The following is a 22,713-nucleotide window of genomic DNA, read 5'->3' on the forward strand; positions in this document are numbered from 1 at the left end:
GTTGCCCCTAAGATGGTCATGCCGTTAGAGTAGCAGTGGGCACATATTGCTGAATGGTTACTGTTATAGTTCATAGGGTTCAAGGTTGATGCCCTTTCTCTCCCAGCCTCAGCTCTCCTATGCTAGAGCACTCTCTAGCATTCTGGAAGCTAGCCATCAGGGACGCAGCTTTCTGCTCAGTTCTGACATTAATTCTTTATATTTTGCAATTAAGATGAATAGTATCTTCAGCAATAGCGTCTTGTCATCTAGTTCCCATGGATAACCAGGAAGAATGGCAAGAACCTGCATTATGTGGGGGACCCTTGGGACAACTCACAAGAGGATTCTCCATGTGATACTGTGATACCTATTTCATAACCATGACTTCTAGGAGCAGAATTCTCTAGCTAGGAACGGTATCTCCTTTCCAACTCTTTCTTATTTTAACTTACACTTTTAATGGGTTTATAAAAATGTTAGTTTCCATATTACTGTTTCACACACTATTCATGTCGGCTACCCTCCCTCGTGCTCTCATTTTCCCAATCGCCCACCCCTCCAGTACTTAAGCCTGTTCTCCCACCCCTTAAGATGCGCTACTCCCCCCTGGCCCCTTCCTAGTTTCCTGGCATCTATAAGCATTGCTGCTGGAGAAACTCCTCCCCCACAGTTCCTCCTGATTTTCAACCTTTGTTCCTGAGAACACTGCTGACCATTTTGGAGAATGTATGCCTAGTGGTGTCCACAGTGTTGGGTCTGTTGGGCTATCACAAACCTTAAGTTTGTACTGCTAATCAGACAAGAGTTTGAAAAATATAAAGAGCTACTCCTCAAGAAAAGACAAGGGAAGAATGTTTTACTGTCAGATCTTTTTCCTCGAGACCTTTCAAGAAGGCTGTGGAGATGGAGAGTCCCCTTTGTCTGCCTTCACTACAATGAAGCCCAGGCAGCTGCAGCTCCCAAAGGCAGCAGACTGTAGGTAGCAAGTGATGACCTTGGCTTCCTGCATTTGCAGTATTGATGTCCTTCAGGTCCAGTGTATGGAGGATTGAGCCATCTAGTGTGTGTTCAGTGAGGGGTACACACTTTCTTCACCTCGTCCCTGTAACTGTAGAACAGAATCATCATAAACCACAATCAGAGATCCTTCTTTGCACGTCTCTCACAGAGAAAGCGGGAGTCTAACTAGTGTGGCCGGTGCTGTTAGCCATCCAGACCACCGGGTGCTGGGCCAGGGACAAAGAGGCATTGTTTGCAGGGAGCCTTGTCTCTTCCTGCTTCACTTGATGATTTAATTACAACAGGAAGTAAAGGGATGGAATAAGACTGTAAGTGCTATCTCGGAGCCAATCTTCCTTCCTTTAGGAAAATCACAATATAAAATAGACAGTCTATAATGGAAAAATATATTTCGGGTTATATATAGTATTTTTTCCCCACTTCTTGAATCTAGAGTCTAGGTCAAAATATGATCTTTTGCAAGAGAATAGTGTTTCTCAAACAACCTGTTTCTTTTCTTCTAAGACAAATTAAAACCATGCTCATGAAAGACACCTCTCATAAACACGTAAGATATTTCAAGTAGAAATGGACAGAAAATTTTTGAGAGATTTTGTTCATTTTTATTTTATGGGCATTGATTGGTGTTTTGCCTGCATATTTGTCTGGGAGAGGGTGCCAATTCCTTGGGACTGAAATTGAAGAGAGTTGTGAGCTGCCTTGTGGGTGCTGGGGATTGAACTCAGGTCTCCTGGAAGAACAGCCAGTGCTCTTAACCACTGAGTCATCTCTCCAGCTCCATGGAGAGAAGATAACAATGTTACATACATTTGTTGGGTGGGGGACCAAACTAAGACAGCCTTCATTTGATTCTCTGAACAGGTGAAGCGTACACTGAGCCCTCACGTTTCAGATGGCGCATGCTAACTGCGTCACAGTCAGTCTGACTTTTGGGGGGGTGTGTCTACGTGTGACAGAATTATAAATTTGAATTACTCTTATTTTCTAAATGATCGTTTCTATTTTTATAATGTTGGAAAAATAAGACTGCCCTTTAATACTTGTTGGTTTCTTTGTTTATTTATTTTTGAGACATGGTTTTTCTGTGTTGCTTTGGAGCCTGTCCTGGAACTAGCTCTTGTAGACCAGGCTGGCCTCAAACTCACAGAGATCCGCCTGCCTCTGCCTCTGGAGTTCTGGGATTAAAGGCGTGAGCCGCCACGCCCGGCTTTGTTTATTTTTGAGACAAGGTTCCCTAAGCAGCCTAGGCTAGCCTGGAACTTGCGATGCTGCTGTCTCCTCAGCCTGAGTGCTGGGATGGCCAGCAGTGTGAGGATGCAGTGTGCTGTTATTTTAGAGCCCCCTTTTCTAATGCTTGTCCAGCCTTTAGTAGATACAGTAAGAAACTGGACTCCTGTGTCTGGGACTCTGTTGCAATCGTGTTTAAACCTGCTGTGCCTCTTACTGGGTTAAGGGATAGGACAAGGTGCTCAGCTGCTGACTCCCCCATGAGGAAAGCGCAGTGGCATCTTAGAGTGCCAGGCACACAGGGGACGGAAGGACTGGGCAGTCTCTTCGCCCTTTCGTGTTCTTTCTCCTCTGGTCGGATGTGGTTTAAGGAGAGTCTCTCCCCAGCATATTGCACGCTGTTTGAGGCTTGAATAGGATGCATTCTGTTCTGTCTGCTCCATTGTATTAAGGACCGTGAACAGCCGAGAACCCTACTTTGTCCACTCTGTACCCCCAGCCGTGTGCAGAGCCTGTGCATGCAGTGAAGCTCGGTTGGAGAAGGGTTAGTTGTGCCTTGGAATTTGATACCCCGCAGGTATGAGTTTGCATTAGCCCAGCGTTTCCCACTCGGTTACTCTGAGCAAAGGGAAACCTCTGAACTGCACGGGCGGTAGGCTGCGTATTCCTCTTGTTTCATATTGTCCTTGGAGAAAGGGTGAGCCATGGCTTTAATAATGGTCCTCCTGTCTTTAGGATTCTGTCTTACAGTGAGCGCTCTGCCCCTGCTTTACAGATAGGTCCTTCCATCTTCCTTGTGGGCCAGCCCCTTGGCAAGGAGCTTAGAAGCCCCAGGGGAAGTGGTGTGGTTTGACAGCTTCTAAGAGGGGGTGGGACTGGCTCAATTGAAACATTTTCAAGAAACAGCTCCATTCAGCGAAGGCAACAACAAGTGGCTTGTTCTGTCCTCTAGAGTCTCAGCAAGGGGCCACGCTGTCTACAGGATGCCATTAGTATCCAGACAGCATGGCACGGGGTGAATGATTTCATCTGGACCGTTCAGCGCTCAGTAGCAGGGGACAGCTGCTGGATCTTGAGATTGGCCTTGTCTGCAGAGTCCTGTGGAAAAGATTCAGTTCTGGGCGGGATAAGACGTGGGGTAAAGGCCTACCATGGCTTTGGTATGGCAAGGAGACACAGAGCTGTGGACATTAGCTCTTAGTAAACCAGTCTCCTTCTGGTAGACATTGTACTTGGGAAATCTAGTTGAGCCTGTGGCATCATAAGGACCTTTCCCCCCATCACTTGACAGAATTTAAAGTATTTTATTTGGGAACTGGATTAAAGGAAGCTGTTTATTACTTAGTCCTCACAAAACCAAGGTAGAGCATTTTCCTTTGCGCTAGAAAGACAACACTTTTAGAAGCAGGATGGTATCATCGGCTTCTAATAGCTGTATGTATGACGGCCTGAAACCTCACCTCCTTCATTTTTCCGTGGGTGAGTGTAGACCTACCTGTGCATGCCAGTGTGTGCCGGCCAGAGGGCTGTCCCCGGTGGAAATCCACCTTATCGGAGCTAGGGCTTCATTGCCACTGTGTACACCACAGTGGGTGGCTCCAAACCTTCCTGAGGCTCTCCTCTCTCTGCCTCCCATGTCCCTGCAGGAGAGCTGGGACTACAGAGACTCACACTACAGAGTCCAGCTTTTCCATGGGTTCTGGGGATCCAAACCCATGCGTGCCCAGAGCAATACCCTCAGAGCCGTCTCCTCAGCCTCTTGATTCACTCTTTAAAGAAAATTGTTTGAGCATACCCATTTCATCGGAAATGCCTAACCCGTTATTTTTACTTTTAAACATGTATCAATTTATTTATTTTTGTTTTTTTGAGCCAACCTCAATATATTGCTAAGAGAGGCCTTTAAATCGTGCAGTTTTCTATATATTTAAGAAAGAGACCCGATTCCTGCCCTGCCAGAGCTTATGATCTGGTCACAGGAGCAAACGGCTTGATAAATGATCAAGGTTCAGGGTGTGATTGGTAATTTGATTCTCTTGTCAGCAGATGTTTACTGAGCCCCGGTTATGGACTAAGCAGTGCTCTAGAGATAATCCAGTTAACCAGGCCTCCCCGCCCCCACACTGCCTGCTTTCAGGAGGGTACAGTGGGCCAGCAATATGCTGAGGCTGGGCAGAGGGCCCCGGCGAGACTACCAGATAGGGATAAGGGAAGTTACCTGGAAGAGACGAGGTTAGATTTTCCATATCAAGACTATAGAAACAAAAGAAGTCCAAACAGAACTGCATGTAGAACCTCAGCTCCTAATCTATAAAATGGAAGATTAATATGTGGGATGAAAATTAGAGCGGCATTCCTTTGGACAGGAGCACTGACTGCTCCTGGTCTGGTAACATAATAGACATGGGTTTGTGTAAGCAGAGTTGAGTATTCTTAAAATACTTTTTTTAAATTTTGTGACATTTTTTTAAGATTTATTTTTAATTCCATGTATGTGTCTCTGTGTGGGGATGTACGCGTGAGTGTGGATGTTCGAAGATCGCCTGGAGCTGGAGTAACAGGCAGTCATAAAGCCTCCTGCCTGCATGCTAGGAACTGAACTCGGGCCCTGCACAAGGGCGGGCACCTCTCTCTCTTCCGTCTCAGGAGCCCCAAGAGGCAGTGTTTTTAGAAGGCAGTGGTGAGCCCGCAAGGCTGCTGAACACAGCGGGAAAGCCTGGGTAGTGTGCACTGTTGCCGGGTCTCATGTGGGCTGCTCTAAATGGTGTGGCAGGGGAATTCTTGTTGGGGAGTGAAGCTAGGTTGGAGAGACGTGTTTAGATGCGAGGTAGTGGGAAAATTTTTCGTTTTTTTCTTTAAGTATTTAGGGATAAAGACATCTGTCCAGAAGGCACATTGGCACAGTGATTAGCTTAAACTACTAACCTCAGAAATGCTAGTCGCATCCCACAGGTGGCGTTTTGGAAGGATTATATGAAGTAATGGATGCTGAGTACATATATCTGACATACATGCATTTAGTGAGTGCTTAAGAGAATGGAAATCTGTGTAGAGTGATTTAATGAATTGCAGCGCTAATGCTGGTTTCTAAAGACACAAGAGTGACTGTAATGGAGCAGTGCTTACTTACCCGAGACTTGGGATGTGGTAGTCATGGTTAACTTCGTTTCATACGGCTATACCTTAGCATGATATTAAAATAGTTGGGCTATTTTTCATTCTAATTATACTCATGAAAACATTTTAAAGCACTTGGGAATAGTTTCAACATGTCAGAATTTGTCTTTCAGTAAAGCTCACACTGACCAAAGGTGCCTGTGTTAGAGATAACTGTAACTATGTCAGATTCCCTGTCTTGTTTACCAGAATGACCGTGTGTGGGGGAGGGGAAGGATCCTGCGTCACAGGCTCGCGTACAGGTGAAATTGATCTTTGAACTGTTAAACTTCAGACCAGGTGTGTGCTGAGTATCCGCGCTTTCATGTGCTGGCGGGAATGTCCTACTGCCGTATGAAAAGTTCCATTTAGCCAATAGCGAGCCAGATTTATGTTTGCTTGCCTTTTTAAAACTTACTCCTTCCCCTGTCTCAAGGGTCAGTCCCCTACCCTCCGGGATCCTTTATGTTTTGGAAATTGATTTACACGGGCTAACTGGGATATACTACTTGGGTGTCTAAGGGACGAATCTGAATTGCACCTGCTCTCTGTGTTTAGGAGTGAGCGAGCTCGCTGGATCACAGCCCTGGGACACAGCAGTGGGAAGCAGCCACCAGATCGAACCAGTAAGTTTCCAGGAGAGGTAGCTGCTCTGGAATATGGAGGGGCTCTGCCCCCTGCTGGCTAGCATGGTTACTACACTACCTCCATCTCTACCTGCTTTGCAAGGTTCCTCGCAGGTGCATTTGTTAGATAAACATGAAAAAGCACTCCATTGCCTTCATGAATCTGTTTCTCCATCCGTGAGTCAGAGGCATGGGGTTCACCATGGGTTATTATGAGGGCTACGGTAAATTACAGAGGGTGAAACCCTGCTTGAATTGTGCAGTGCTTACACTTAGCTGTTATTAATGGGTTTGAATACACACAGAAGAATGTGGTGGTGTGTATTATTATTATTATTATTATTATTATTATTATTATTATTATTATTATTATTATTATTAAAAAGATTTTCTCTGTAGCTCTGCCTGGCCTGCTTTCACACTAGCCCAGACTGGCTTTGAACTCAAGCTTTTGCCTCAGCTTCCCAAACGCTGGAATTGCAGGGTGTCTAGTTACAAGTTTTTGATCTAAAGAAAATTACATTTTTTTAGTGTAAATGGCAATGTCAAGAAAATGTGCTTCATTGTTCTGGTGTCCCCTCATTCTTATTCTTTCATTGTGATGCTCTGCCTGAAGTTGGAGGACTGAAGAATGGGGGTTACAAAGGTGGTTTCTAGGGACAATGGTCACAGCTTTTAGAGTCAGAGCAAAAGTGTTTGGTGCGACATTAAATTTTATATTAAAAAAATGAAGCCATGCCAGTCAGTTTTGCTGAAGTTGTGTTTGTGCAAATCAGCACTTTGGGGTACTCCAAATTAGTCTGGCAACCTTTTGGTTGGAGCCCTCATTTTTCTAAGCTTTTTCACAGCCTTTATGCCTAGTTGCTGGTCGGATGAGGATACTGTGGAGAGAGACCTGGGTACTCTCTTGCCTCAGTTTCCCCAGTGTACGATGGTGATTGGCAGTTCCAGTGTATAATACCATGAATGGCTCCTGATCAAGGCTATCCTCAGCGTATTCATGCATCATAAGACCCCTCTTGAACCCCAGTTTTAAAATTCTAAAGGTCATAAACAAGCATGAGGCTTCTTAAAGTCACTTCCCCGTAGAAGCCTGGTTCTGTCGGCCAGTGCCAGCTCTGGAACTACAGAGCCGAGTGAGTGAATGCATGCGGCTGCTTTGTAAGAGTTTTGTTCCTCAGCAAGGTCAGTGTGTTCCCTTTCCTCCACAGCACTGACTCAGGTGGAAATCATTAGATCTTTTACTGCCAAACAGCCGGACGAGCTCTCCCTACAGGTGGCCGACGTGGTCCTCATTTATCAGCGTGTTGGTGATGGTGAGTAGGGTTCTTCTCATAGGGACGGAGGAGACAGGCACTCGCAGAGCCTCGGGTGCACGGAATTTAATTTTGTTGTCAGTACTTGTATTCCAGTTCCTGACTCCAGCTCCTCTGTCCAATCCTTAATCCCTGTTTCTGATAATCCATGCCCCAAACCACAAGCTTTTCAGAGCCCCGATGAGTGCTTAGATGTAATCATTTGAAAACCCTTCCCTTGCCCCCTCTTGGTCATCTTCTGTTTTCTCTGTTTGCTTTTGAAACACGAGGCAGTCACTATGAAGTTTCCTTTTCTTCCCAGTCCTGTAGTCCTGTAGTTCCCAACTCCAAAGGCTTTTCTGCCCTGCTCCCTTACTTAAAAAAGAAAGGGTGTCCTGCTCTCATACCCAAAGGGTTCCCTTTGGAACCCTAGTCAGTTCACGCTCTCTTAGCCTCCTCCCGAGTTTTTTGCTCATGTCCAGTCTTTGGTATATCACTCATTCTCTTGAAACCTTGTCCTGTTTCACCTCAACTGTTTTGACCTAAACGGGAATCTATTGCACTGAAGTTTCTTCTTGCCTATTATCCATGGTCACCCAACCCACAGAAGAAAGCCACCTCTGAATGGGGCATCTCTTATTCAGAGTGAGCTGGCACAGTAAGATCTCTCCAGACCTGTCTTGCCTGATGCCACCTGGTTTTCCTTGCAGGCTGGTATGAAGGGGAACGACTTCGAGACGGAGAGAGGGGCTGGTTTCCGATGGAATGTGCAAAGGAGATAACGTGCCAAGCGACTATTGATAAGAATGTGGAGAGGATGGGGCGTTTGTTAGGACTGGAAACCAACGTGTAACCTCTCAGATGGCCAGCGGAATAGGGGCTAGTTTTCCCTTATCACCGCTTAACTAAAAGGACGGAAACACGTGCCTGTAAGCTTGCCAAGTTGTTCTGTACTCTCGGAAGAACAGCTGCGAGATGCAGTTGGTCCACAAAGCTGTTTTTGCATGATGACACTCCTGAAAACCTCTCTGGGTCCACTGAAGAGTTGGCTTCAGGGATAGCAATAGTCCTTGGCTCCAGCCACTTGCGCTGTTATGTAAGATGCTGTATTTTGGCTTCTCTGTTGTTTCACTTAGAGCATTGCTCTCCTCCTTAAGTTTCTCCTTTGTACGGTCCCACAGCATCAGCCAGTTTGTCTGGAAGGACTGTTCATTTTGTAAATACTTTTGGTGTCTTAGCCTAATGCTGTTAATTCTGAAAGGGACTGATAAGAGTTCAGCAGGTGAGCTGTCATGTTCTGTAAACTGTAAACCTCTTTCTACGAAAGGGAAATCGACACTTGAACTTTGCTATCATTTTCCTCGTTAGAAGGAAAGTGAGGAGTTGCCCAGTGAGGATTTGTAAAAATCCACCTCATTCAGTATTGGTCTTGGCTAACTTTAGCTTAATAAACCTAAGCTACTAAAATGACCCGGGCTTTACGGTTCCCATCTGCGAGAACATCGGAAGACAGGATATTAGGGGCCACCTGCTAAAGAGCTGACCTGAGGCTGCTTTTCCTTCAGCAGCACAAGGTTCCTGGCTGTTCTACTTGTTTTCAAGTCCAGAGTGGCTGGAACACACATTAAGGAAGAGAAAGTTAAGTTTAGACACTATCAAGATGCCAACAAGGTACTCACTTGAAATACTTTGACCTTAACAGGAATTTATTGCACTCAATACCTGACGGCTGGGTTTGGAGTCTCTCTTAGCTGTGAGTTCCTATAGGACATTATTTTTCCACTAGTACAAAGAGACGAGGTAGAATAGTAGAGTTCATTGAACAGTAATGAAGTTTCGAAAGATAGAAAAAAATTATTTTCATTGGTAGCTATACCCCCTCTCTATTCTGTTCACTAAATAAAATCTAAATATACATTATGGAGGGCTCAGATATTTGTCCTGTGGCCATGTTCCTGTCTAAACAGCACCAAACCATAAGGCTCCAGAAGGCCCGTGTGTAGGTGTGCTTGGCTCATACCTCGCAACCCAAACCCAGCAGTAAGCCAGAGGAGAGGTCCCAGGGGCTTTCTCACCTTGGAGTTGCTTTCCTTTTGCCTCTACATGTATTCCTTGCAAGACATTCCAGGCCGTGAGTTTTTTGAAATGTACGTAAGTATGTGATTGGAGCAATAGCAGTGGTCCCCCAGCAAAAGATGTCCTAAGAGTATAAAAGAGGAAATCTCTCTCATCAGTAATGTCACAAACTTTTTAGAAGAAATGCTAACAAATTACAGTTTATTCTAATGGTATGTTTTACTTAGGACAGAAGGTGTTGCTTGCAACAAGAATCATTTTGTATTATTTTTGCTAATACTGATTTGGAGCTATAAAGTAACACTACGGATCCTGTGAATTAATTTATAAGTGTTAAACAGTGTGGAAATGTGCATATCCTTTAAGTCAAGCGGCTGAACCCTGTTATTAAAGTGTCCCAGTGTAGCCGGTATTTAACAGTCACAGTGTTCCATCTCAACTGTGATTGTGTTTAACACAGCGCTTTTCTTTCAACCTTTCTTTTTTCAATGCCTTCTTTGAATTGTACAGTGACTTCATGCCTACAGTACAGAAATGTTACTATTGTTCCAATAAATTGAAACTTGTTGTACACTTTCAACAAAGCTTGTGAATTGATAAAGATTTTATATATATTTTTCGTTCTGTGCTGGAGTGATTTAATTTATTTGTGGGGTGAAGTGTATGGTTTGGGGTATGTGTGGTTAAATCAAGGCTGTACTGAGATAGTATCTACAGCTAGCCTTACAGAAGATTCACCTTGTCTCTTGGGTATGCGCTGGCATCGGATAACCTAGGAAACAGGTGCTTTGGAGAATTGGTTCTACTGTCTTTGTGCTTATAAAATTTATCATCTAGCAAATCATGGTGGAAGAAAAAAAATCCAAATCCTTCTATGTTAGTTTCCCATTACTGCATAAGAGTGCCACAAAATGAATGACTTGAAGCAATACTCACTTGGCATCTGTGTAGAGTTTGGGTGATAAAGACATCAAAAGGATAATCCACGAAAGAAAACTGGGTAAAAAATCTTCCATGATGAAGCTTGCCAAGTTATCACTGAAAAAGGAAATGCCTCCTAATGATATTCTGCTATTCAGTGCCATGTTCAGTCATCATCATAGAAGCTTCTTCCTGCAACAGATGGGAACAAATAAGAGACCCACACCCAGACATTACAGAGAGAGAGACCCTGGGACACTCAGCCCTAAATGGGACGTCTCCACCAAATCCTCCCTTTTCTCTCCCACAGTTCAGGGAACCCCAGGGAAGAGAAGGCAGCAAGTGTCTCAAGAGCCAGAGGGGATCGAAGATATAAGGAACACAAGCCCCTCTTAAGTCAACATGAGTAGCTCTTAAGGAACCCAGGACTGCAGCAGCATGCACCAGGTCCTCTGCATCTGTAAACTTCCAGTTGAGTGTTTTGGTGCAATTCCCGAGTGTGAACAATTGGGTCTCTGATTCTTGTGCCTTCTCCTATGCTCTCTCAATTGGTTTGTCTTGCCCAACTTTGTTGTGATAGTTTTTACATTTCATTTTGTTATATTTTTCTAAGAAAAAAAAAAAAAAAACGAATGAATGCCTGGAAACATAGCCACTAGGGTAAAGGTTAAAAACGGAACTGTCATACCTGCTGGGACAGGGAAGATCAGTTTTCTCCACTTTGTGTGTATCAACAACTTTGTGTATATCAACCACACCAGAACAGGTTGTTCAGTAATTGACCAATGTATAATGGGCTCCACAGGTTTTTGTGTTTATTGCAGTTTGGTGAGTTTTTCGGGTATTTTTTTTTTTGGGGGGGGGGATTCTGTTATCTTGATTTTGGGGATATTGTTATACTGGTGTTTTGTTTGTTTTGTGAAAGTATTTAAAGTTGGGTGCGAAGGGAAAGCAGGTTTTGGGAAGAGAAGAATGATTGTAATAAAAATATAATGGGGGTATTCATCTGAAATGTACAAGGAACTCCTACATTTTAACTCACAGATCAGAAACAATCTCAACTTTAATGGCACAGATCTGGATATCACCGGACCTCACATAGAACATCAGCTTGAGTCGGAGCTGCAGACTAATCTTGTCAGACACTGAAACAGCCAAAAAGAGGACCAGCATGGTTGTGGAAAACTATAACCCCAACCTCAGTACTGGAGAAGCAGACGGAAGTGGATCTCTCCAAGTTCAAGGTAAGACTCTAATAACCCCTAACAAAGATGAGGAAACAAAAACAGGAACTCTTACTGCTGGTGGAAATGCAGTAACCTCCTGGGAGAGCCTTTTGGCAGTTTCTGACAGAAGGAAACATCCCTACCACAATTACAGGCTTTGGGTTTTATCCAAGTGAGTTGAAAACATGTCCATTCACACAAAAACGTGTATAACTGTTATAGCAGCTGCTTTCACAATCGCAAAGGCTCAGTGAGTAAGTGGATAAGCTAGACACCATCCATTTTTATCTTAAAGTCAAAGGAAAATAATTGCCTTCTACGAACAACTGATCTTTTTTTTTTAAGTCTGACTGGAAGCTACGGCAAAGCATAAGCAAAGAAATATGGAAATATAGTTGACCCTTGAATACCACTGTGCTAGATAGTTGTGTCAACTTGACACAAGCTAGGGTCACCTGAAAGAAGGAACCCTCAGTTGAGAAAATGCTGTGAGATCCAGCTGTAAGGCATTTTCTTAATTAGTGATTCATGGGGGAGGGGAGGGCCCAGTCCCATTGTGGGTGGTTGCACCCCTGGGCTGGTGGTCCTGAGTTCTAGAAGCAGGTTGAGCAAGTCAGTAAACAGCACCCCTCCATGGCCTCTGCTTCAGCTCTTGCCTCCAGGATCCTTGAGTTCCTGTTCTGACTTCCCTCAATGATAGACTACAATGTGGAATCACAAGCAAAATAAACCCTTTCCTCCGCAACTTGCTTTTGGTGTTTCACCGCAGCAGTAGTGACCCTAAGTAAGTAACCACCATGGTACAGCCTCTCCAGTTGAAGTGTGTAAGTTTTAGTGTCCCCAGTCCTGGACCACTAGTGGTCCACGAGTTCTGGAAGCAAGCGCAACCAGAAGTGACTACAAGGTTGCTGTAGTGTAGCATCTTCTATTAGCGTTGACCCTTCTAGTTTTAGATTCGCTATACTCTGAAATTTTAATCTAAGTTTTGGTAAATTTTTAACTTTTATAATCAATTGGTACATATTTTGATAACTATGCACATCTATTTTATACACTGAGATACCTTTTATAAATTTTTCAATAGTTCTAGGACATAAAATGTGCAACCTTTTCAAATCAAATCTTCCTGATGTCCTGGCCCTCCAAGATGTGTTGGTGAATTCATCAAATTCTTTATACCCATGCTGTTCAAGAGTCAGCAATACAGGAGGAATGCCTAGAACAAATCCAAAACTCTACTGCACTAAGGCTCTAGGAAATAACTCGCCAATCTGTGTGCCCCTTGTTTTCAGAAATATGTCACTCATTCTATCTGGAAACTAACTTCAAAATTCCTGAAATGAGTCAAATTTAGGACCGAGAAGGTCACAATGTAAAAGATGCCCCCTCCCTCAGCAGGACTGGCTGGGCTCCATTCACAATGCAGACGGCTTGTGTAATGCTTCCAAAGCGCTCGCTCTCACAGTATTATCAACACTCATTTTGTTCTCATGCCCGACCCTCATGGTTGGTGCCACGTTCTTTGGGCACATTGGACCATTTCCAAGGTCAAGAAACAAGCACTAACAGCATACCTATCTAAAGTGACTAATCTCCCTAGACAGGAATACTTTAGAACCCCTCCTTTGACATGAGGTGAAGAATGTAAACACTTTATGTATAAGACAACTAGGCAAAGAAGCAACTGAGCACGTGCAAAGATGCTCATTGCTAATCACTGAAGCAGAAATGAAATAAAACACTGTTAAAAATCACATCAAAAACCAATGGAAAATATCAAGTACTAACAAGACACCACAAGCAAAAGTGATATAGTCACTTGAGGAAAGTTTGGTAGTCTCTAATTAAAGACACACTGTGCCAGGTGGCTGGAGATGACCCAGTCATCTGAGTCAGAAGACTGGAGTTAGTGCCCAGCACCCACATGGCAGCTCACAATGCTGGCAATTTCAGCTCCAGAGGATGCAATGCCCTCTTTTGGCCTCCACAGATACCAGCACACATAGGATGCATATAAACTTATATAGGAACATAGACACATGAATCAAAATAAAAATCTTAAAAAAATACTTAACCATCTGATGGAATGATCTTAATTCAGGATATTTACACAGAAAGTGAAAACATGGAACCATATGACAACTGGCTACACATTTAGAGAAGCTTTATTTATTAACAGCAAAAATGCTGAACATACGTGAAATGTCCATCAAGCCATAAATGGATACAATGACAAAGAGAATACTAAACAATAAAAATCAATAATATGAACAGTAAGTATATAGGTTATCTCAATGCTTTATATTAAGTCATGTAGACATTGTGAATCCATTTCTAAAAATCCTAGAAAAGGCAAAATTGATGAAATGCTGATCACCGGGCGTCACAGGAGAAGGGAAATTTTGCCTGCAAAAGCAACAAAGACAATTTTAGGTTGATGAGAATGTTCTACATCAAGACTGTGGTGTGTTAGCTGCATGATTTTATATAGTAGAGACGACATACTGGAGCTATACTCTTAAATATATAATACCTTAAAGCTTTAAGTAGGTATGGGAATGTATCAAAAACTAACAATGGTAACATGATTTACTTTGCTAGATACATCTTCAAATACTCTCCAGCCAACATAGTTTAAAAAAAAAAATCAGAAAAATGCTGTTTAACAAATAAGATTATTATAAATATATGGATATGCCATCATTTACTTAGCTTGGGTGCACGAATATTAGAAGAATTTTAAAGTAGATTTTGTTTTACAAATGCAGCAAAATACAGTTTGCAATGAACTGACTTAAAATTATCCAAAGCCTTTTTCCCAGGTATCATATGCATGAACTCAATGCTCCTAAAACACTCTTCGTGTCTCCTCCTAAGTGTGCTTCAGTGGTGTTCCAGCTTATTCTCTGTTGTACACAGTGATGGAACACACACAGGCTTTTCTCTTTCATGACCTATTTTTTAAGACCACTCAAGAACAAGTCATTTTGAAGCTTGGAATGCACTTTCCAGTTAGCAACCCTGGTCTGAACACAGCAGTGGCAGAACCTTCAGAGTGATGAGCAACTTAATCCCCCCTCCCCCACCAGCTGCTGCAGAGATATCATGGTGCTTGGAGGGGAGGGCAATACCACACTTAATCCTTGTGAACTGCTTACCTGTAATCAGTTCTGAAGCATGCTTTCCTTGCTGTGGAGAAGAAATACTTGCTTGAAACACACCTTGACTTTAGGGCCAAAACTAGTATGTATTGTTACACCACTGTCACTCAGAGTTCAGAGGCAGACTTCATTTTGCTGAGACAATCCAAAAGAACAAATTCAGGACGCAGTACATTCAAATCTTTGCACACAGTGCCAGGTGACATACACTCAAGACGTGGGAGGAGTAGCTGGACCAGTGCAGTCAGCAAATCCATAATCATACACCCTGGTCATCTCACTACTTATGAGGAAAGTAAGACCACACTTGATTATCTTACATTGAGAAAACCAACATCATTAAGCTAGAGTTAGGGACTCAAACAAGAAACCAGGAAGCGAGTCAAAATAGTGAAAAACCAACAGTTCTAACAGGCCTGAAAACAGCCATGTTTTGTCACACTCCTCCAAGAGGGTATAAGAATGGTGTATTATAGGCTGGGGATGTGGCTCAGTTACCCAACACTTTTGCCAAGCATGTGTGAAGCCTGTGGCTCAACCATCTCCAGGATCCTCGGTACAAAATGTAATTGGTAAAAAGATTATTTAATGTTAAAAATATTGCATGGACAAATAGTAACAAAGATTGTGTGAGGCTTATATGCATCAGACACTAGTCTGTGGTCCTTTAAACATATTAGCATGTGTAATCCTCACAACCTTTACCTGTCCTTCAGACAAGGAAAAGAGGCTGAGCTGGGACAGAACCTCCACCACCACATCCACATGTGCTCAGGTGCCACAATGTACTACACAGCACAGTAAGGTGGCTAAGAACACTTGAAAAAGTTAACAAACAAAAATAACAACCAAGTGAGCTAAGTGATAGGTAGACTTCTAGAAAATGAACCAAGAAGTTAGCTGAGATTTACACATTGTACATTTTATTAAATACTGGGCTTTATTACATCAAACTTACTTGTAATATAAGTTGATTTAAAAAAAGTGGTTGTATTCAAATTCTTAACTACAGACTGTTTTTTGGCCAAACATACTACTTTTACTGTCTCTAGACAGTCACTATGGACAGAAAATTAATTTTACATAATGGCATAAAGGAATTTCTCAATGTTACAACACTTAATATACGGAAGAAGAATTCTCCCAAGTGTGGACATATCTACAATAGAGTATATGATCAGAGAGCATACAGCTTTTCCCAATGTCTCTACGGAGCTAGATGACACTGTTTAATCATGCACATTAACTCTTTACTACCCACTCAAAGTTTCTATCTTACACGCAAAAGTGATTCATAACCCAAGGCTTGGAACTTTCCCAAAACCTAAGAGAGAGAGAGAGAGAACGAGAACCATGGACATCAGGTGAATTTCAGGCCTCCACAGAAAGCTGTCAGCTGTAATAGCCCTCCTGTGACCGTGGTGTCAAGCTCCTTGGAATGGCCTTTTCCTGGGTTTTGATCAAGTCTAGAATAGCTGACAGTACTGCACAGTCTCTGGACTTAGTGTCGTCCCAGTCTACAGGGTGAGGGTGTTCAATCTTCTCTTGCAGAAGGATATCCAGTTCCTTTCTTAGCCCCTAAGGTTGAAGGAAGCAGGCACGTTCATCAGGGAAGATGGATTTTTAGATGTCAAAGACAAATGTGACTTTTGTGGTGACAAGAATTTTCATAAACTATTAGAAAGAAAGGCAAAATATCTGCCTTTCTTAGAGCAACCAACTAAAAGTATCGTTAAAAGATTCAAACATTCAACTCCAAAAGACTTTGGAAGAGTTTATTACTATTTCAAAAATAATTTGGAAAACTGTAATCAGTCAACACTGGCTCTCTTGCAATAGAACAGGAAACTTTCCTTTTAGAAGCATGTATTTATCTTGGGGGCCATGATGTGTGCTGTGGACTGCGTGTGGAGGTCAGAGAAAACTTCTACCATGTGTACTCCAAACATGCAAGTCACTGGGTCTTCAGGCTTGGCCGCAAGCTGCTTTACATGCTGAGCCATCTGGTGGTCCCCAAGAGCACACACTCATTTGCTTGCAAACTTACAGACAATCATTAATACTAGTTACCTTCACAAGGTGGGCAATTCTTTCTGGAGACTGAAACACAATCCATTCATCTACAGCAATAACTTCCTGACCATTGTCTTTCTGGATGGAAATATCTCCCCCAAAGAATAGCAGGCAGTATGGTGAAACTTCTGTACAGTCGTACAAGTAAATCTGTGAAGGGTGTTAACATAAACAAGTGCATGAGGAAGTAGAAGCAGACTCCTACCCCAGCAATTCAACATTCCAGACATTGATAGCTTCCTTCTAAAACAGGTATTGACCTGCTAAGGTGATACTGAAGAAATAACATTTTAAATAAACCATTCTTCATTCCTTGAGATTTTACAGTTTTGTTCTAAAGCGTATGATTTCCCTTGAACATTTTCTGAATGCCAAAACTAATGAACATAAATAAAGCCTAGAGTACTTTATTTGTATATCAACATATAAAAAATAGAATCTCACTTTCTATTTTGACCACTACTAAGCTTATTAACTTATTACATAGATAGACATATTGTCATGCCAACAAATCTTTACATAGTGCAAACTCGACAGCACTTCTTGAAAGCAGGCTCTCAAGAAAACCCACGAAAATCAAGTAACTCATGTACCTCATGAAAATACACAAAAAGTACATTACTCACAGAAATAAAGCTACACTGCATCTCAGAGGAAAAAAAAATACAATTTTTAAAGCATAACACTCCAACACTGACATTCAGATTATGCTACATGTGCACTTACACTGCTCGTCCTCATCTTCAGGTGATAGATAAGCCAGTTATAGTGGAAGTCTGTCTGCTCCACATTGACAGACTTAGGATGAATAGAAACCAGACCATCAGACTTTGTGTGAACTTTTACCCTTTAAAAAAGTTAGAATACAGTTCATAAGTATCTTAAGGCATTTTCCCCTTACTATTATAAAATATTGGTTTAAAAATAACAGGCAGCTTAGTAAAAAATCAAACAAAGGAAGCAATCTTAAAAAATATACCACACATGAGTTTAGTACATGTCTGCTATATATAATCTCAAAATCAAATTTTGAGGAAAATAGCATCTGATTAAGGACAGATCAAAGCACATGAGCAAAATATGATTCTTCTACATGCTAACAACAAATCCACTCACAGTTTTAATAACTGAACACAGTAGACAGGTGACAGACTCTAACTTAATGGTGTTAGTACACAGTGCACAATGAAGGATGAAGAAGGAACTAAGGAACTAAGGCTATACAGAAATTGATTCCACTTCTCCAAAAAGAGAATATATATACACATACACACACACACACACAAAACAAAATCCATTCTAGCAAATTTCTTGTCAGGCATTGCTTCTCACACTGCTCGGTCAGCCTTGGATGCTTACAGAAGGTCCATGTTCTTAACCTGTTATATGAATGGGCGGTCAGACGAGTAACTAATCTGTGTGTGAGGACAGTTCCCTATGCGCAATAATTCCCACACATCTATGTTATCAGACATGCACAGAATCCAGCAACCAGGAATGAGAATACATTTCTACATCCAAACATGAAGAAAGAGCATGTAAATAGTTCATAACAATCTTCAATACTTACATTTTTCTTTTTTTACCCAAATTTAGTCGGATTTTAGCAACTTTGGGATATAAACCGGCACAGATGACAGCTTTAATTATCTTCTCATTATCTGTTGGGAGTAGGGAAGTAGAGGCAGGGAAAAGGAAACTACTGAGACCATTAAAGGCAAGTGATTTTACATTGGTGTATGTGTGTGTGTGTGTGTGGTGTGCATGTGCATGCATGCATGTGTATATGCATGCATGCTTGTGTATATGCATGCATACGTGTGTGTGTGTGTGTGTGTATCCTTTGCTTTGCTTTACCTGAATTTATATTAGCTTTAGGATCTTTGGGACTTCTACTGCTTACAAATCCAGCTCCAAGAAGATGCTCAGCAAACTGTCCCTTCATGTTGTGCAGCATCTAGAATGTAATGGTAACAAACAGCTAGAATTCTTCACACAGAGAGCCTACAAATCACACACACCTCAATTTAGTTTTTAGCTTCTACTTTACAAAAACACTGGTACAAAAATGTGATACATTTAAGACAACATTTAGTTGTTGGTGTTTTTGTTGTTTGGTTTTTCAAGACAGGCTTTCTCAGTAGCTACAGAGCCTGTCCTGGAACTAGCTCATGTAGATCAGGCTGGCCTCAAACTCACAGAGATCCGCTTGCCTCTGCCTCCCAAGTGCTGGGATTAAGGGTGTGCATCACCACCACCAGGCAACAACATTTAGTTTTAATTACACGTGTGTTCTTTTCATGTGCATTCAGGTGCCTGAAGGCTTCAGACCGCCAACAGATGGCGGTACAGGCAGTTAAGAGCCACCAGATGCATGTGCTGGGAAACTTGGATTCCTCTGCAGCAAGAGCTTTTAACTGCTGAGCTATCTATCTCTCCAGCTCAGCTCTTAAGTGTGGTCATTTAGTGAGGGAACTGGAAAATCAAGAAACAAGTTTCTGTAAATAAATTTTACTATAACACATCTATATTCTACTGTCTATTCTTTCTGACTGCTTTTGTACTCTAATAACAGAGATAAATGTTTTTTAAGATACTAGCTTGCAAGACTAAATTTATTATTTGGTGGTGGGGGGAATAAAAACTACATGATGTAAGGGGGGAAAACATTAAGGTTTAAAGAATTAATCCATTTTGCAAGATGTGTAAGTTTTGGAATTGCCTTTTACTTTTTTTTTTTTTTTTTTAAAAGGCAGGAACAATAACAAAAGAATCCAAACAATTACCAAGATTAACTACTGTTAGCCTACTGCACAGGAGAAATTTTCTTAAGAGAAACCATGAGTCAAGCAGAAATGGTAGGTGGCTCAGTACAGCAGAAGAAAAATGTTGCCCACTTCAGTTATCTTCATAATCATTAATACTGCAGACACTTACTATGCATACACACCAAAAGAGAAATAAGAAGTGTAGCTTAAGATGAGACCCACTGTGTTGCTCCTTACTTTTGTTTATTGGATTTCTGAAGCAGAATTTCATATAGCCCAGTTGGTCTCACACTATGATGCTGAGGCTAGGCCTGAATTCCTGATGCTCTCCTGTCTTTACCTCTTGAGTGTTAGAATTATATAGGTATATTGTACCACTTTCACCTTGAAATGAGCTTTTAAATTAGAAAGCTTTTTTCCAACAATCATTATGATACAAATCTGTAATCCAAGTTACTTAGGAGGCTGAGAGAGAAGAACTGGGAGCCCCAGGCCAGCCTGGGCTGCAAGCAAGACCATCCCCAAAACAAGTTTTTATAAAGAGAAATTAACTTTTAGTTAAAATGAAAGAAGTTCCACATAAGTGAAATTCAATGGTCCAGATCAATCTGTTTTCAAAACCACAGAAATGTTTCCTAAGGAATTCCTTCAAGTTTAACAAAGATTATAATACATACAACTGGTTACAAAAAAGTCTTTCTTTTGACAAAAGGAATAAATTGGTTTACCTGTGTAATTCTTCTAAATGAGCCTGTCAGGTACATCCTCCTGGTCATTGTAGCATTATGATTCTAGGGAAATGATCTTATACAGTCCTCACTGTGTAGTTCCCTCACTACCTTTTCTTCCTTTTGTATCTAAACAGTTTCAGCAAGCACTGACAATCATGGGACATGTAGGCTCCAGCGCTGAAACTTTCCCTGGTTCCTTCTGTCAGTGGCTGTTTTCAGCAACTCAGAGAGGAGCATTTTTTGAGTCCTCGCCCTTATCATACACTGGACATGCTATTCTCACAGATGACTTGAATTTAGCCATCTTTCCACAATATAGTGCAGTTTGTTTTTCCATTTCAGGGAACGGTCAAGGAAAAGTGCCTGGGCAAGTTTCCACTACACACGATTCTTATGCAGTGATGCTCACTGCACTGATGGATCATTCTTATCCTTAACTTTCATTTATCACTTGAATTTTGTGGCTTTCAGCTGCATATCCTGAATGCCTAAAGCTTCCCTTTATGCCAATAATTTTCTTTCTTAGGAGTCTGTTTTGTAGCGTTCTTTGGTCTTCAATCCAGGTTCTTAGCAGACCCCAACCCCATGCCTCTTGAAAATTCACTCTTACTGCCTTATTTTCTTGCCTTTGTTTTACGGAATGTATAGTCTTTTCAGGAACCCTATCCTATGATAGAGTTATTAAGGTATTTCTCTGGAAATATCCTATGTCCTTTGTAATTTTTGGCTGTAGTATCTTTCTGAGTTGTCTTATCACTTTTCCCTCTACTGATGACTGGGACTTTTTACTAGAATGTCAATTTCTTTCCTTTTTTTTTTTTTTAATATTTATTTATTTATTTAGTATACAACATTCTGTCTGTGTGTATACCTGAAGGCCAGAAGAGGGCACCAGACCCTATTACAGATGGTTGTGAGCCACCATGTGGTTGCTGGAAATTGAACTCAGGACCTTTGGAAGAGCGGGCAATGCTCTTAACCTGTGAGCCATCTCTCCAGCCCCTAGAATGTCAATTTCTTGACAGACACTCATACTCTTTGTATGTAGTTAATTTTACTACAGATATAACTGGACAAAATGCCTGCAAATATACTAATCTAGTATATATGATTAGTGCAAATCTTTCAGCGTTACCTGCAGCGTGTTTGAAGACAGAAAATATTCCCAGCAGTAGTCTTTTTCGTATCTGAAACCACGTCGCTTAGCTTCTTCCCAACCCTATTGGACAAAGAAATGACAAAACTCAGTTTCATGGTTCTACACTGTTGTACGAGGGCCACTTGCTTGTTTCCCAGCTGCCCAGACTCCCGAAATAATCAGACAGAAACTGTATTAGTTAAATCACTGCTTGGCCCATTAGCTCTAGCTTCTTATTTGCTAACTCCTACATCTTGATTTAACCCATCTCCATTAATCTGTGCATCACCACAAGGTCATGGCCTACCAGCAAAGTTTTAGCACATCTGTCTCTGGCAGTGGCTCCATGTCTTCTCTTTGACTCTGCCTCCCTCCTCCCAGCATTAACGGCAATCAGAGCATACAGAGGGGAATCCCACACCACCACACCAACCACTACTTAGCAGTTTCCATCTTTATTTTACTAACAGTTTATTCACTGGTGTCCCATATTCTCTGCAAAGACGTCAAGACTTTTAAACTCAGAACAACAACAAAAAAAAAGAACTAAGCTCCTTACGATTCTAGTACCTAACATTGCTACTGAAGTGCAAAATAGTGTAAGTTATACTAACATATTGTGTATTTTGCACAAAATCTTTCCATGGTGTATCAAAAAAGAATATTAGTAAATGAATTTCAATGTTCTCATACATTTTCAATTTCAAAAACATAGTTTTCTTAAGTAGAATAATAAAAGGCAGGCTGGAGAGATGGTTCAGCAGTTAAGAGCACTGGTTGCTCTTCCAGAGATCCTGAGTTAAATTCTCAGCAACCACATTGTAAATCATAACCATTTATAATGGGATCTGATGCCCTTTTCTGACATGCAGACATATATGCAGATAGAGCACTCATACACATAAAATAAATAAATCTTGAAAGAAAGAGGAAGAATGGAAGAAGAAAGGAAGGAAAGGAAGGAAAGGAAGGAAGGAAGGAAGGAAGGAAGGAAGGAAGGAAGGAAGGAAGGAAGGAAGGAAGGAAGAAGAGGGTGTCTGTAAGATGGCTTAATAGGTAAGTCCCTGCACCCAAGCTTGACAACCAGAGTTAGATCCCTTGATCCCCCTATATTGTAAAAGGAAATACCAAACTCTCACAAATTGTTCTGACTGTACCATATGCATGTTGTGACATGTGTACCAACATAACACTCCCCTAACAAAAATAAATAAAACTAAAAGGGAAATAAATAAATAAGTAAAAATAACAAGGAAACAGGGAAAGAGATATATTAAATGAGTCCTGGCTAAGCCAGATCCTGCATATCCTTT

General features: G+C 41.6%; 2 protein-coding genes across 4 annotated transcripts in view; one reads left to right on the top strand and one right to left on the bottom strand.

Moving 5' to 3' along the window:
* Arhgef26 (Rho guanine nucleotide exchange factor 26) overlaps positions 1-9,999 on the top strand; it is a 104,392-nt gene extending 94,393 nt beyond the window's left edge. For both annotated transcript variants that reach the window (XM_050147412.1, XM_050147411.1), the window contains exons 12-14: positions 5,944-6,011; positions 7,223-7,327; positions 8,017-9,999. In XM_050147412.1, coding sequence (XP_050003369.1) covers positions 5,944-6,011; positions 7,223-7,327; positions 8,017-8,159 — 316 coding nt within the window. In that variant the 3' untranslated portion in view covers positions 8,160-9,999. The remainder of the gene's footprint in view (positions 1-5,943; positions 6,012-7,222; positions 7,328-8,016) is intronic.
* A 3,677-nt stretch (positions 10,000-13,676) lies between these two features.
* The window catches only part of Dhx36 (DEAH-box helicase 36), a 32,978-nt gene continuing 23,941 nt past the window's right edge, over positions 13,677-22,713 (bottom strand). The window contains exons 20-26 of one of the 2 annotated variants that reach the window (XR_007592736.1): positions 21,398-21,481; positions 18,621-18,720; positions 18,334-18,424; positions 17,490-17,610; positions 16,761-16,913; positions 14,688-16,268; positions 13,677-13,935 (exon numbers count right to left, since the gene is read on the bottom strand). Coding sequence is in view for 1 of the 2 variants with exons in the window: in XM_050147410.1 (XP_050003367.1) it covers positions 16,083-16,268; positions 16,761-16,913; positions 17,490-17,610; positions 18,334-18,424; positions 18,621-18,720; positions 21,398-21,481 (735 nt within the window). In the remaining variant the exon portion in view is untranslated. Of the gene's footprint in view, positions 16,269-16,760; positions 16,914-17,489; positions 17,611-18,333; positions 18,425-18,620; positions 18,721-21,397; positions 21,482-22,713 lie in introns of both variants that reach the window. The other variant, XM_050147410.1, reaches the window with a different exon arrangement.

The sequence above is a fragment of the Alexandromys fortis genome, unplaced genomic scaffold, assembly GCF_014885135.2.
Source record: "Alexandromys fortis isolate MF-2015 unplaced genomic scaffold, M_Fortis_MF-2015_v1.1 scaffold_53, whole genome shotgun sequence".
In the NCBI taxonomy this organism is placed as follows: Eukaryota; Metazoa; Chordata; class Mammalia; order Rodentia; family Cricetidae; genus Alexandromys; species Alexandromys fortis.